We start from the raw sequence: 14,323 nt of genomic DNA on the forward strand, positions 1-14,323 counted from the left end.
TACAGTTTTTTTTTAATATGCTAAACATTAGCAACCTTTACTTATGATCTTGTTTATAAAACTACATTTTGACCAAGAGAATTTTTTTTTAATAGCATGACAAGTTTTTTTTTTTTTTTTTGGTAGTGGATATATGTCAATAAATTTTTATTGGAGTATATTATATTAGCGATTGGCCTGATGGAATATTAACTAGTTTTATTTTGATATGAAACTAGTAATAGTTTCATGTGTACCTTTACTTATTTTGTTGCAAAAGGCCCTGTTACTTTTAAATGCAATAAATTTGTAATAAGAAAAAAACTATTTTCATGCTTTAAAGATACAAAACTTAAATTTAATTAAAATTTTACTAGGATTTTTTTTTTCTGATGTGAAACCAATATTTGTAAAAAAATAAAAATAAAAATAAAAAAAGTCTAGCTAAAATGAAACTCCCATCTATATTACTGAAATTTATCTTCAATAAAGACCAGAGAACTTTCTTACCCAGCCCACGAGGATGGGACCAACATGTTCAGTCGAGCCATCAGGCTTCCTAACATCTCGAAGCTGACTAAGGAGCTCTGGCAAAAAACAAACAGATGCTTATTTGTTAGGCATTCAAATATGAACAGGGCTGGAAGTAGGTTCTGGGTTATTCACATTGCAGGCAATTAATAATCACTCACTCATTATAAGACAACTCAGTTAACGCTACAAGTCACGACTCATCCTGGGAACAAAATTATACCTTCATGTAGAGGAATTAGAGAGTCCAGTGTTCCAAAAATTTGATTCAACTCTTGTTCTGTCATTATGGAGAGTTTCAGCATGGGGTCATGATAGGCCTGCACAAAAACGGCAAGAGATGGAAGCACATGTTTAAAATCAGAGGAAGTACATTGTTCATGTAAGTGGCTCCTGAGAGGTCCTATCCAATAACAAAACTTCTGGCTCTCTAACAACTTCTCCCATAAAGCTGCAGAAACAGCAGAGAGGTGTGGCTGGAGGAGAGGAGAAACCAGCACTGCCTTAAGCCTTTGTGGTTGATAAACCAAAGCAGATTTTTCAAAAGCTTTTTTATTCTAGTATGTCATATATCTAGGAAAGAGCACAAATCCTAGGTATAGAACAGATTTGACTGTTAAAATGTTTTCAAAATCAAGATCCTGCCTCTTAAAAAAAATCCCACTTTATTCAAAACTAGCTACCAGCAGATTCTTTTTTCAATTAGTACGTATTTAAAATAAAGAAAAAGAGGAAAGAAACAGTGATTGGTATCCTTTACTACTGATTTGAACAGAGAGCAAAGGTGATAATCCTATCACCTCTTACTAGAGAAAATTAAACAACAAGAATACACAGTTATACCCAGGGCACTAAAATAGAACACAAAGACTTAAAAGTCTCCTACCTTCAAGGAATTTTATAAAGCTAATGGGGAAGATAAGAAAAACTAAAATATTTTCTAGTTTATATTTTAGTTTCTGATCTCATGGAAAACTAAATCTATGTTTAAAAAATATTTTTTTCTTTTTTTTTTTGTACTTTTTAGTAGAGACAGGGTTTCACCATGTTGGCCAGGATGGTCTTGATCTCTTGACCTCGTGATCTGCCCGCCCCGGCCTCCCAAAGTGCTGGGATTACAGGTGTGAGCCACAGCACCCAGCCTAAGTTTTGTATTTTTTAGTAGAGACAGGGTTTCACCATGTTGGCCAGGCTGGTCTTGAACTCCTGACCTCAAGTGATCCTCCTGCCTCAGCTTCCCAAAGTGTTGGGATTACAGGTGTGAGCCACCGGACCCGGCTTATGTTTAAAAATTAAAGATTAAAAACCAGACTGATGTCACATGACAGCAAAAAGCCATCAAATCAAAACTGCTCTAGAAGGTCAGAGAATTAAAGCTGGAGTGGCCAAGGGAAGTTTTGAAGATAAGCTGCTTGGTACAGAGAAGGAGGCAATAAATGTTATGTAAGAATAAACTGAGATTTGAGCTGGTTCCTGAAGGATGGGTGGATATGAATGGTTGAAACGAAAGAGAAAAGTTTCTAGGAAGGTAGGGCCACCATGAGCAAAAGGATGGCTGGGAAACACCTGAAGGTGCTTGAGTTTGGCAAATCTTGATGCAGGAAAGGGGAGTTAGACACCAGCATGATAACTCTCAGAGTGAAATAACTTCTTTGTCCTCTCTGATCTCCTCCTCCTCCAGCTCTGCCTAAAACTCAGTTTCTTGGCTGTGTCCAAGCAAAGCTTGGGTGGCCATCTCTCAGGAATGCTAGAGGTGGAATTTCATCTTAGCAGAAAGACTAAAAACCCTTAAAAGAAGGGATGTAGCCTTCCAACCCTGTGATTCTTCGAGGAGGCTGTGAATATCAGATGAAGGAGTCTGGATTTTAGCCTCCAAGCCATGGAGTTGGGGGGCTGTGCCACTGGAACGAAAATGTTTTTGAGGAAGGTTTGTTGTCCTCCTCCTCCCCACACAAAATGTTGATTAGAAAACAAATTCCTATATAAAAGACCCCAACTTATATGATAGTATGCAATTGCCTCATTTCACTTTATTCACTTTTGAGATTCAAATGGCTTTATTTCTAAGACTCAGTTCAAGTTTCAGACATGCACACATTCTCTCCTATGGGCAAAGAGTCCTACATATGAGACTTCTAGGACAATGAAATATACATAAGGCGAGGCCTCCATGGACACTTTCTGATTTAAGCTGAAGTATTCTTTGACATGCATTAGAGACATACAGAGGTAAACCCCTAAAGGTGCCAGGTCTGGAGAGCTATTCTGCCCTCTTGTTTTGAAACACTTTCCCCACTGCTTGGTGTGTGGTAGCAGACCAGTCTTAGTCATAAAGACAGTTCTCATGAAGCACCACTTTAGGGTTGTGAAATTACTCAAGAAAAAAAATGTGACTTGACTCAAATGACTGCTAGATTTAAATTTACCTTTTTTGCTAATTTCAAGTCTTCTATCAAGTCTTCTTCTCCTTGGGAAAGCTCAAAGATCGCCTGCAAGGAAAGATAAACATATTCACTGAATTCTCCCTTCATTTACAAGACCATATTCAAATAGTGCTGGCTCCACCACTCAAAACCCCAAATTTACATATTTAAGTATTTTAAGTTACGTTAACCTGAAGCAAATGCATCTATGCTTAAACCTGCAATGAAAAGATATTGCAAAACTGCTGCATATTGTGCTTCTCTGTTTGTGGGAGAAAGTTTCTACACATTTCTAGTCCAAAAAGTCATGTTTCATGTTACAGAACTTTGATGCAGCTGAACAAGTGGGAACTATTTTAGGTAAAATAATTACAGTGTGAGCCATGGATTTGGTACCCTTGTTGTGAGAGGCCATCATAAGAAGTGATTCAGAGGCTCTTCTAGATAATGGATGTGGCAGTATTATTAACTGGGCCATCCCCACTTTTTCTTTTACTCGACAGAAGGCGAATCTCAGCAGAAAGTTTTATTTGTATTATCCACTGCCTTGAGGCTGAGATTGTAGGAAGAATCCAACATTTTATCACTCCAAATACAACCTGGTGAAGTTAATTCATTCTAAACCACTTCTCAGCCCCACAGGTACAACAAATAAAATTATAGGAGCTGGCTGTGTGGAAGAGTACGTAAATGGACCGTTTCTAATTTGGCTCTATTAAGCCATCATGCTAAAGAGCTATGATGCACAGAACACTCTTTCACTTCCATCTGGGAAGTCAAACTGTCAGCAAACATTACATTATTAAAGGAGTACAAGTTTGTAACGATATTTCAGGGTCTACTGTGTTTCAGGATATAGGGAAACAGCGGTCAGGCTTTGAAAGCTCCCTCCACCTGGGACTGCTTGGTAAACTGAGGACAAAGCAGGTGGAGGCACAACCCTGAGCTGGATACTCCAAGGATCTCATCAGATGATGCACACATGAAGTGCTCAGCACAGCCTGGCACAAGCACTTAAACAAGCTCTTCTATACAGGGTAATATTATCAGAGTCATTTAGGGCAATTGATACAGAAAACTCACCGGGAATGAAATTAACTGGATTCTATAGAAAGGAAGTTTTCCACGAAGCTGAATCAAAGTTATGTAAAATGAATATTTTAAAATAGTCTATAAGTTGCTAACAAAATATAACTAAAATGATTATTTTTGTGAACTTCAGAATCCTAAATAGACACTTGGTTTCATCTTCTTGTAAATTCATATTTTCACATCAGTTTCTTTTTAAAGTGGGGGCCACACCCTCCCAGCTGGTTTCTGGTTTCTCAGTTCCTTCCCCAAGGTCAGACACTCTTGTTTGTCCTTCTGCAAACGCAATGAAGAATTCATTTGGAGACTAAGGCACAAACTCCAGCATGGCTGACGCTGCAATGCACCTTTGTTCCAGACACACAGCCAGCTCCATGGGCCCCGAGCCTACCTCCTGACGTTTGATTTCCTTGGATGTAAGCATCTGATTGACGCACACATCGAAGGTCTCACTCCACAGCTTGCTATCTCTCCGTTTCGTGCTCGAGGGGGCGGCATTTCTGGACCAGGGTCGGGGGGCGAGGATGTCAGGGCGGCTCTCACTGCGGAAGCTAATGGAGCGCTAAACAATGAGAAAAACAAACCATCACGGGGGCAGCGGCAGGACTGGGTGGATCTTTGAGCAGTTTCCTGTCGTTGACGGAACATAAATCATATATGTGAAAGAAAAAGAGGACATTGCCACAAGGCCTTTGGGAAGTGGGGCATTGTCTTGAGCCTACGTGCTAAGGAAAATTGGACAGGGGGCTGCTTTGGAACATGTGCTGGGAGTATCCGTTCTGTGTGACCTGGATACCAAGTGGACTATAGTGCAAGCACATATCAGGCCAAACTCACGCATGAAGGCAGTTCTTGGATACGTGATGAGCTCTACTTTTTTCCAGTGGACAGACATCTCCCCACTTTAAAAGAACAAGAGATAACAATAGTGGATGGCCTTTATTTATTTAAACATTTGGCCAGTACTCCTACTCTCCTCCTTCTATAAATAGAATCCCACTAACTTTGGGTATCCTATTACATACAGTTTTGGTGGGCACCCCCAGACCTGACCAATAGAGTATTCCACCATCCTAGTTCAGGGATGAGCATGTGATTCCCTGAAATTTGTCACATGAGTTACGGGAGAAAGGAAGAAAGAGTATTCCTTTGGGATTGTGAGTTCAAGAGAGAACACAAGCAGGGCCTTCCAGCAGCAACTCTCCCTAGTTACACAGAAGCATCTGTCTGCTACAGGAGAGAATAAAGAGACCCAGAATGAAGGATGGAGTGACCAATGGAGGCAGGAAGGGAGCAAGCTTTACCAATACTGCTTGAGCCTCTGGATCCTACTGTGCCTGAAACCAGAAAGAACCACCCTTAGACATTTTCATTACATATAGAAAGACATTTCCCTTTCTATTATCTCAGTTGGGGTTCTGTCAACTTGAAAAGTCCTGACTAATACACATACTAAATACCATCTTTGCAGCACATGATTCCTGTCCCTGAGGTATTTTCCTATTTCCCAAAGAGGCCGCAGTAGACTCTGGGGCAGTCTAACCATCCGAAGTCCACCTGTGTGACTTAAACATGCTACCAAAATGCTTTTCATGACAAATACAAATGATCCAGAAGAAACCTGAGTGCATCATTTTCAGTCTTCATCCTAGAAGATTTCATCACACTTATTGGAGACTTTGCCAAAGCAATGAGGTTGCTGTGCTCCAAAACCACATTGTTATTTAGGAAGTGTTCCCTGCCATGGCTCTCTGTGGCCTTCAGCAGGAAGTTTCAACTCCTCAGCTTGGCACAGGAAGTCTCTTGTAATCTGACCACAGTCTCCATATTTAGGATCCCATCCTGCCACTCATCCATGAGCCTCCATTTCTCCAACCATACTAGGCTATCTGTCATTCCCTAAATATGTCATGCTTTGCCATCCCTCTGTACTCCCTTCAAACAATCTTCTCTTCCTGGAATGTTTCCATCACTTCATAGCTGGCTTTTTTTTTTTTTTTTTGAGACAGAGTCTCGCTCTCTCGCCCAGGCTGGAGTACAGTGGTGCGATCTCGGCTCACTGCAAGCTCCGCCTCCTGGGTTCACGCCACTCTCTTGCTTCAGCCTCCTGAGTAGCTGGGCCTACAGGCGCCCGCCACCACGCCCGGCTAATTTTTTGTATTTTCAGTAGAGACAGGGTTTCACCATGTTAGCCAGGATGGTCTTGATTTCCTGACCTCGTGATCCGCCCGCCTCGGCCTCCCAAAGTGCTGGGATTACAGGCATGAGCCACTGTGTCCGGCCATAGCTGGCTAACTCTTAACTGCCCTCGGGATGTAACTCAAACAGCACCTCCTCTAAGAAGTCTTCACCAACATTCTCCCATCCTCCTCCCCCAGAGCAATTCAGACATACTTCTGATATAGCAATGATCATACTTGATTATAATTATTGGTCACCTGCTCTTAACTAGAAACTTCCTGAGGTCAGGAATTGAATTTGCTTATGACATATGAGCCTTCATCACAAAGGCATTCTAAGGTAGTTCCCAGTTATTCTGAGATTCAACAATAAAATTCCAGAAAGTAAAGAAAAATTAAAAAAAAAACTATTCAACATAAGGGCATTGTTAAATAAGTTATAAGTGGCTGGGCACAGTGGCTCACGCCTGTAATCCCAGCACTTTGGGAAGCCGAGGTGGGTGGGTCACCTGAGGTCAGCAGTTTGACACCAGCCTGGCCAACATGGTGAAACCCTGTATCTACTAAAAGTACAAAAATTAGCCGGGGCGTGGTGGCATGTGCCTGTAATCCCAGCTACTCAGGAGGCTGAGGCAGGAGAATCGCTTGAACCCGGGAGGCGGAGATTGCAGTGAGCCAAGATCGTGCCACTGCACTCCAGTCTGGGTGACAAGAGTGAGACTCCGTCTCAGAAAAAAAAAAAGTTATAATTACCTGCTGGATGGAATATTATCTAGACAATTCAGAGATAATTTAAAATGTAAACACCCCTTCTATGTAGCCTAAAATAAAATCAGGATTAAAAATCTATATGTGAACATTTTATAGTTATGCAAAAAATGCACATGAGCAAAGATATAAAGGGAACATCACAAAATTCTAGTGTTGTTTCATGTTGACATTATGAGTGATTTCTGTCCTCCTTTATACATTTTTAGCTTTTTTTTTTTTGTTTTGAGATGGAGTCTTGCTCTGTCGCCCAGGCTGGAGTGCAGTGGCGCGATCTCAGCTCACTGCAAGCTCCGCCTCCCGGGTTCACACCATTCTCCTGCCTCAGCCTCCCAAGTAGCTGGGACTACAGGCACCTGCCACCACGCCCGGCTAATTTTTTGTATTTTTAGTAGAGACGGGGTTTCACTGTGTTAGCCAGGGTGGTCTCCATCTCCTGACCTCGTGATCCGCCCGCCTCGGCCTCCCAAAGTGTCTAAAATGGCCGGGCGTGGTGGCTCACGCCTGTAATCCCAGCACTTTGGGAGGCTGAGGCAGGAGGATCACCTGAGGTCAGGAGTTCAAGACCAGCCTGAACAACATGGTGAAACCCTGTCTTTATTAAAAATACAAAAAAATATTAGCTGGACGTGATGGTAGGTGCCTGTAATCCCAGCTACTTGGGAAGCTGAGGCAGAAGAATTGCTTGAACCCGTGAGGTGGAGATTGTAGTAAGCTGAGATTGCGCCACTGTACTCCAGCCTGGGCGACAGAGCAAGACTCCCTCTAAAGGAAAAAAAAAAAAAGAAAATGAGGCGGGGCTTGGTGGCTCATGTCTGTAATCCCAGTTCTTCGGGAAGCCAAGGCAGGCGGATGGCTTGAGCTGAGGAGTTCGAGACCACTCTGGGCAACATAGCAAGACCTCATTTCAGTTCTAAATTAAAAATATATATATATAGATATATATGTAAGAATAAATGAAAAATGTAAAAAGAAACTTCCAAAGAGCTTCAGGGTATTACCACAACCTTCTGGAAGCAGGACACTCACTCTGCAAGTAGCAACACAAGCCCCTTAGGCTGGCACAAGTAGTGGGGGTGCTCCTGGGCTCACTAATGAGCTCATGATGGCTGGACCAGCCCTATGCAGGTCAAGAAAGTACTTGCACCAAATACACAGTTCACTAATGGTATCTTACAAATCCTTGTGATCTCTTAAAAACAGTCCCTTGTAAACAGTAACCAGGAACTAAATGCACACAGATCCCCAGCACTCGGAATCAATTAGCCACAAGCATTAAAAGGTCAAAACAAGTGCAGTGAGTCATTAAGTAACTTGCTCAACCCAGTTTGCAGTTCTGATGGCAGCTGAGTTAAGAATTAAAGAGCAGAAAGAAAGGAAACACACACAGAAACTTCAAAATGAAAGTTTCCACTTTCACTTGAGAGAATCAGCCTCCTATCCTGTTATATTTTCAGTCCTTGGCTAACTTTAAACTCCCCCTACCAGTTTGAAAATAATGTATGCTAACTTTAAATTCTCATACATTACAAAAGTATATAAAATTAAGTACAAATGCCCTCATTTCCCCAAGTCTATCTCCTAGAAGGAACAACTGTTAAGTTTGTTCTAGCTCTTTTCAAACTTTTTCCATGCATTTGTTAACATTCATAGAAAACTGAATTTTTTTTTTTTTTTTTTTTTTTTTTTTGAGATGGAGTCTCGGTCTGTCGCTCAGGCTGGAGTGAAGTGGCACGATCTCGGCTCACTGCAAGCTCTGCCTCCTGGGTTCACGCCATTCTCCTGCCTCAGCCTCCCAAGTAGCTGGGACTACAGGTGCCCGCCACCAGGCCCAGCTAATTTTTTTGTATTTTTAGTAGAGATGGGGTTTCACCATGTTGGTCTCGATCTCCTGACCTCGTGATCCGCCTGCCTTGGCCTCCCGAAGTGCTGGGATTACAGGCGTGAGCCTCCGCGCCTGGCCGAGAATGTTTTCTCTTTCTACTTGACAGTATCTTGAGGTGAAATTTACATAACTCAATTACTTTTTTGTTGTTGTTTTTTTGGAGATGGGTCTTGCTCTGTTGCCCATACTGGAGTGCAGTGGTGCAACCATATCTCACTGTAACCTCAAACTCATGGGCTCAAGTGATGCTTCCACCTCAATCTCTTGAGCAGCTGAGATTATAGATGAGTGCCACCGCTAAGCGAGTGCCTGGCTAACTTTTGTATTTTTGATTTAGTAGACATGGGGTCTTGCTGTGTTGCCCACGTTGGTCTTGAACTTCTGGCCTCAAGATATCCTCCTGCCTCAGCCTCCCAAACTGCTGGGATTACAGGCATGAGCCACTGTGCCCAGCCTACAATTAACCATTTTTTAGTGAACAATTCAGTGCTATTTAGTATATTCACAAGGTTGTACAACTACCATCTCTATTTAGTTCCAAAACATTTCCATTACCTCAAATTCACGTATTCTTTTTAATGGCTGCAGAATTAGTATCCCTCCCATAGTCTGGACAGATCTATTGATTTAATCAATCCACAACTGATGGACATTAAAATTGTTTCCAGTGTCTGGCTATTACAAAAAGTGCCTCAGTGAACATGCGTTGTGTATTTCTGCTGATACTTCTAAAAGGCAGGAATTCCTTAAGTGGAATTCCTTGGTCTAAGAAGTATGAACATTTTAATGTTTGAGATGTACCACTAAGTTGACCTCCAAATAGGCTATTCAACTTTATATTCCTCAGATAGGTACATAATAGTACACTTTGCTCACACTCTCATCAACAAGGTATTATTATCAATCTGATAGGTTAAACAACTATACCTTAATTTCAGTTTTGTGTTTTGAAGGTAAGATTGAGCATATTTTAATTAATTTATTTAAAAATTTCCCAGAGAGTTGGAGATTGTCTTCTGCTGCGGCATGGGAAAAAAGAGAGCAGTAAGCTGTACTAGGTGAGCTCTACCACTATGAATTTCTTGCTTTGCGTTTCCCTAGTGATTGCTGGGCTCAGGGTACTATGGGGGATATCACAGAGGGTCTTTTATGTGCTTTGCCTACACTTAGCACTTCTGATATATTCTCTCTGATTCTCACAACCACCCTGCAAGTTGGGGGTTTATTCCCATTCTACTGAGGAGGAAACTGAGGTTGAGGGAGGCTAAGATTCAAAACCAGATCTGGTTCCAACAGAGCCTGAGCTCTTTCTACTATGGGGACTGCATCTACTGTTTACATGCAAGACATGCATTTTGGGGAGGTTTCAATGAGATGGGATCCAGCTCCTGCCTTCTAGGAATATAAATCTAGTTAAGGAAAGAGAGAGAATGCATTTGCTCAGTTTTAGGAATAATGGCTGATATCTGACCAATCAAATTTCAAATTTACACCTTTAATTAGGCTGGATTAAAAGAATCATTTTTTCTTACTCCACTCAGAAGGGACTGGATATTGAAAGAATCCCAAGGGAGGAATAAAGAATGCCAACCATTTGTCCAGGTGAGGTTACTGACACCTGTAAGTCTAGCAATTTGACAGGCCGAGATGGGAGGATTACCTGAGGCCAGGAGTTTGATACCAGCCTGGGCAATGTAGCAAGACCCTGTCTCTATAAAAAAGAATAATAATAAAAGAATACCAAACCAGTGAGTGGTCAGCAGCCGGCTGGCCCCGGGGAAAAGGGGCAGCAGCTGGTCTGGTCTGGGGACAGCACATGGGTGATGGGCAGGTGTTCATAACAGCACTGACCACATACCATGAGCTACCCCTGAACCCATCATCAGTACCACTGGGAAAAACTACATGAGAGAACTAGAGTTGAGGGAGGAACAGGCAACTACTACTAGAAGAAAAAAACTCCAAGAGGATGCCTCTTTAGAGAGAAGAACAGCCACATCCCTATCAGCATCCCTGCCACTGTCCATCTACACACCCTCTGCCCTTCTCTTTTTTTTTTATATTCAACATGTGCTGTATTTATAGGTTTGTTTGTTTCTTTCATGTCTATTTCCTTCCAATAGAAGGTAAACTCCTTGAAGGCAGGCATATCTACCTCCTCTATTCACTGATGGATTCATCAGCAACTGATATAGTAAGACCTCAACAACTTTTGCTTAATGATTAAATGTTATGCTTGCTATGTGCTGGGCACTGTGAGGGCAGCTTTAGAGCCCTGCTTATCTGAGAGGTAATGATTCTGTCCTCTTTACAGACAAGGAAACTTGAGGCTCAGAGAAGGTGACACTTTGCTGAAGGTCACACAGCTAATGAATGGTGCTTTATTATTTAAAACCTGTCAGAATGACAATCCAAGTCTGGTCTATTTCAGGCCAACCTCCCTGCCCCAATATTTAACCAATATCCTACCCTAATTGCCCTAGGATAAGATTCATAGTGTAGCGGGGTACATGTGCCCAAATAAATGAACTGTAGTTTACTTCTTGGCCTGTAGAAAGTTTCTCAACTTGGCCACCACAACATTTTGGACTAGAGATTCTTTATTGTGGGAGGCTCTCCTGTGCATTGTAGGGTATTTTGCATCATCTTTGGCCTCTAACCACCAGATGCCAGCAGCACAGCCAGCCCAGTTATGACAACCAAAACACCTCCAGACATTGCCAAATGTTCCTGGGGTGAGAAACGCCAGTCCACGGTAACTAGGAGAGGCCCACCTCAAAGTGAGGGACCTGGCCTTGGGCAGGACCACATAAAAACAGAAGCACATACATAGATCTCCCTGGGTGTGGGGATGCTGGGACTGGAGTGAAAAATATTCCAGGACAAGCAAGAGTTTCCATGAGGGAATCTGGCTTAGCAAATGAGTCAAAAACTGCAATCTCATAATTGCTGGCAGCTAAAACAACAATGACCATAAAACAGAGATAATGCAGATTGAGGAAATGGTGCTCAAGTTTATGCCCAAGCTGGATGTGTGGAAAAGATGCTGCAGATGCAAAACAGACTGTCTGCCGGGGGTTGGGGGAGGGGGGTGGCATGTGCGCTTTACACGTGTCAGAGGAAATGTAAACCCAGCAGGTAGACATGATGGGACAGATCTGATTTGTTAATGCTGCCTGTTCAGTGGAGTCCTCCCTTGCCCTTTTCCAAAAACCGTTTTCCACAGCCACAGATAACATGCTCCAATAAAGTATTCAAGCCAAGGAAATTCTCCACACTTACCATCCTAACCATATTGCTATTTTGTAGCAGATGGTTTATTATCAGGGATTGGAGGTTGGGGTGGGACTGTAAGAGGAAAACACTTTCCTATGTTGCCACTGAGGTGGGTTAAACCAAAATGTACAGCAATAATGGCCAGGACAGGAAAATGTTAACCAACAGCATCCTGGAGGAATCTCCTATGAGGCTCCATTACAGAAATTAATGTTAAGTGAGAAGTAACACTTCCCAGCTGTGTGGTCTCTGTCACATTTGACCCTCATGCTAATCCTAGGAGAGGCATTGGGCAGGTTCTTGTATTTTCCCCCTTTTAATAGGTGAGAAATTTGAGTAGCAGAGTGGTAAGTGAGTGGCACAAGTTAAGTGTTGGAATAGGAACTGAGTGCAATTGTTTGACTCCAAAACATGGATTTGGGTGAAGAACATAGGCTTTGGAGTAAAACAGGCATGGCTTCAAGTTGATTCAATGGCTGAGAGACCTTTCATCTCTCTGGGTCTCAGTTTCCTCATCTCTAAAAGGTGCATAATAATAAGTACCTCACAAAGTTGTAGTGAGGATTGGATAAGATAAAGTACACAAGAGGCTTGGCCAAGTCCCTGGCACTTGGTCAGCAGGAATGGTAGTTACCTATCATTGTCATACCACAGACCACACTGCCACTATTGTGCTTGTTTATATGTGCTTTCATTCATTAGCAAACAGCAGACACATCTTTCTGAACTACCTGGGCCAAATGGCTCCTAGAGGGACTTCCATTAGGATAACTCCTAGGGAAAGAAAAGCCCTCAGCAGGACACTGTTGTTTATAAAAGATCTGGAAACAGCCTAAAATGTTCTACAATAGGGATTAAACAAATTACTCTGCAACAATAAAAGGGAACCTTAAACAGTTGTTAAGAAACATTCTTTTTGAGAAAAGCTTAATGATAAGGAGAGAGCCTCACATGCAGAGTTAAGTGAGAGAAGAAAGATCCCAATTTGAAATACAACAAAATGTTAACAGGGGTTACACCCCTGGATGGTGGGACTACGGATAATTTTTGTTTTCTTTTTAAATTTTTATTTATTTTTAATTTTTTGATTTTATTTTGTTTTTTTTTTGTAGAGACAGGGCCTTACTATATTGCCCAGGCTAGTCTTGAACTCCTGGCCTCAAGCAATCCTCTTGTTTCAGCCTCACAAAGTGATGGAATTACAGGTGTGAGCCATTGCACCTGGCTGATTTTTATTTTCATCTTTTAATTCTCTACATTTATTTTCCAGACTTTCTTTAATGAAGAAATATTAACTAAGAAGAAACACAGTCAGTTGACGAACATGAAAGACAATGAACACTGAGTTAGAAATGGTGCAATAAACATAAAACCACATATTTACAATCTGATTCAGATTGATGCACATTAAAACCATGGTAAAAGGGCACCCAATTAATTCATAATCAATAAATGTCAAACCTCAAAGACCCAGTACAACAAGAAACCCTTCTGTAGCTTGGAGATATTCTGAGTAGAATGAATGAAAAGCTGAAGAAAATATTTGGCTTAGGTGTGGAGAAAATATTATACAATTTGCATAGTGCAAGTCCAAAATTAGGAAGGCTTCCAGAGGCTTGGGGCAGTAGCTCAACCATCTTCATTGGGCACCATAAAATGGCTTTTGCATGAGAATGTTAATGACAAGATATTCCACAAGCTGAAATGGAAATGATGACTCTCCCTGCCACAGAAGGTGAACAGCAGTGAGGTGGGATGCTCCAACTCAAAAGTCTGGTGACTATTTTTAAATCCTGACAAACTTCAGGCTTTATTATGACCAAACTTTGACTTTTTGTGATAAGCCTAGGCAGGAGAGGCACTCTGAACACCCTACGGAATCCCAGCTCTGGCACTTACCAGCTGTGTGACCTTGGGTACAATTTTAAACCTTCAGATCTCTCCCTATAAGTGGTGATGAATCCTGTCTTGCAGAGTTTTGGAGAAGATGATATGAGGCCATGAACATAAGGTACTTTGTGCAGAACCTGGTTCATCATAGATACTACACTAATGAGTGTTATTACTAAATAAAAAATGACAAGCTTTAAATTACAACAGTCAACAAATTTTTTTTTTTTTTTTTTTTTTTTTTTTGAGACAGAGTTTCGCTTTGTTGCCCAGGCTGGAATGAAGTGGCATGATCTCAGCTC

General features: G+C 41.7%; 1 protein-coding gene across 11 annotated transcripts in view; it reads right to left on the minus strand.

Annotated features, from left to right (window-relative positions):
- ARHGEF3 (Rho guanine nucleotide exchange factor 3) overlaps positions 1-14,323 on the minus strand; it is a 353,349-nt gene that overhangs the window by 23,145 nt on the left and 315,881 nt on the right. For 10 of the 11 annotated variants that reach the window (XM_063805891.1, XM_009445681.5, XM_001173627.8 and 7 more), the window contains 4 exons: positions 4,414-4,584; positions 2,937-2,999; positions 734-830; positions 490-566 (listed from right to left, as the gene is read on the minus strand). In XM_063805891.1, the coding sequence (XP_063661961.1) occupies positions 490-566; positions 734-830; positions 2,937-2,999; positions 4,414-4,584 (408 nt within the window). The remainder of the gene's footprint in view (positions 1-489; positions 567-733; positions 831-2,936; positions 3,000-4,413; positions 4,585-14,323) is intronic. The other variant, XM_009445683.5, reaches the window with a different exon arrangement.

This window comes from Pan troglodytes, chromosome 2 (assembly GCF_028858775.2).
Source record: "Pan troglodytes isolate AG18354 chromosome 2, NHGRI_mPanTro3-v2.0_pri, whole genome shotgun sequence".
Lineage (NCBI taxonomy): Eukaryota > Metazoa > Chordata > Mammalia > Primates > Hominidae > Pan > Pan troglodytes.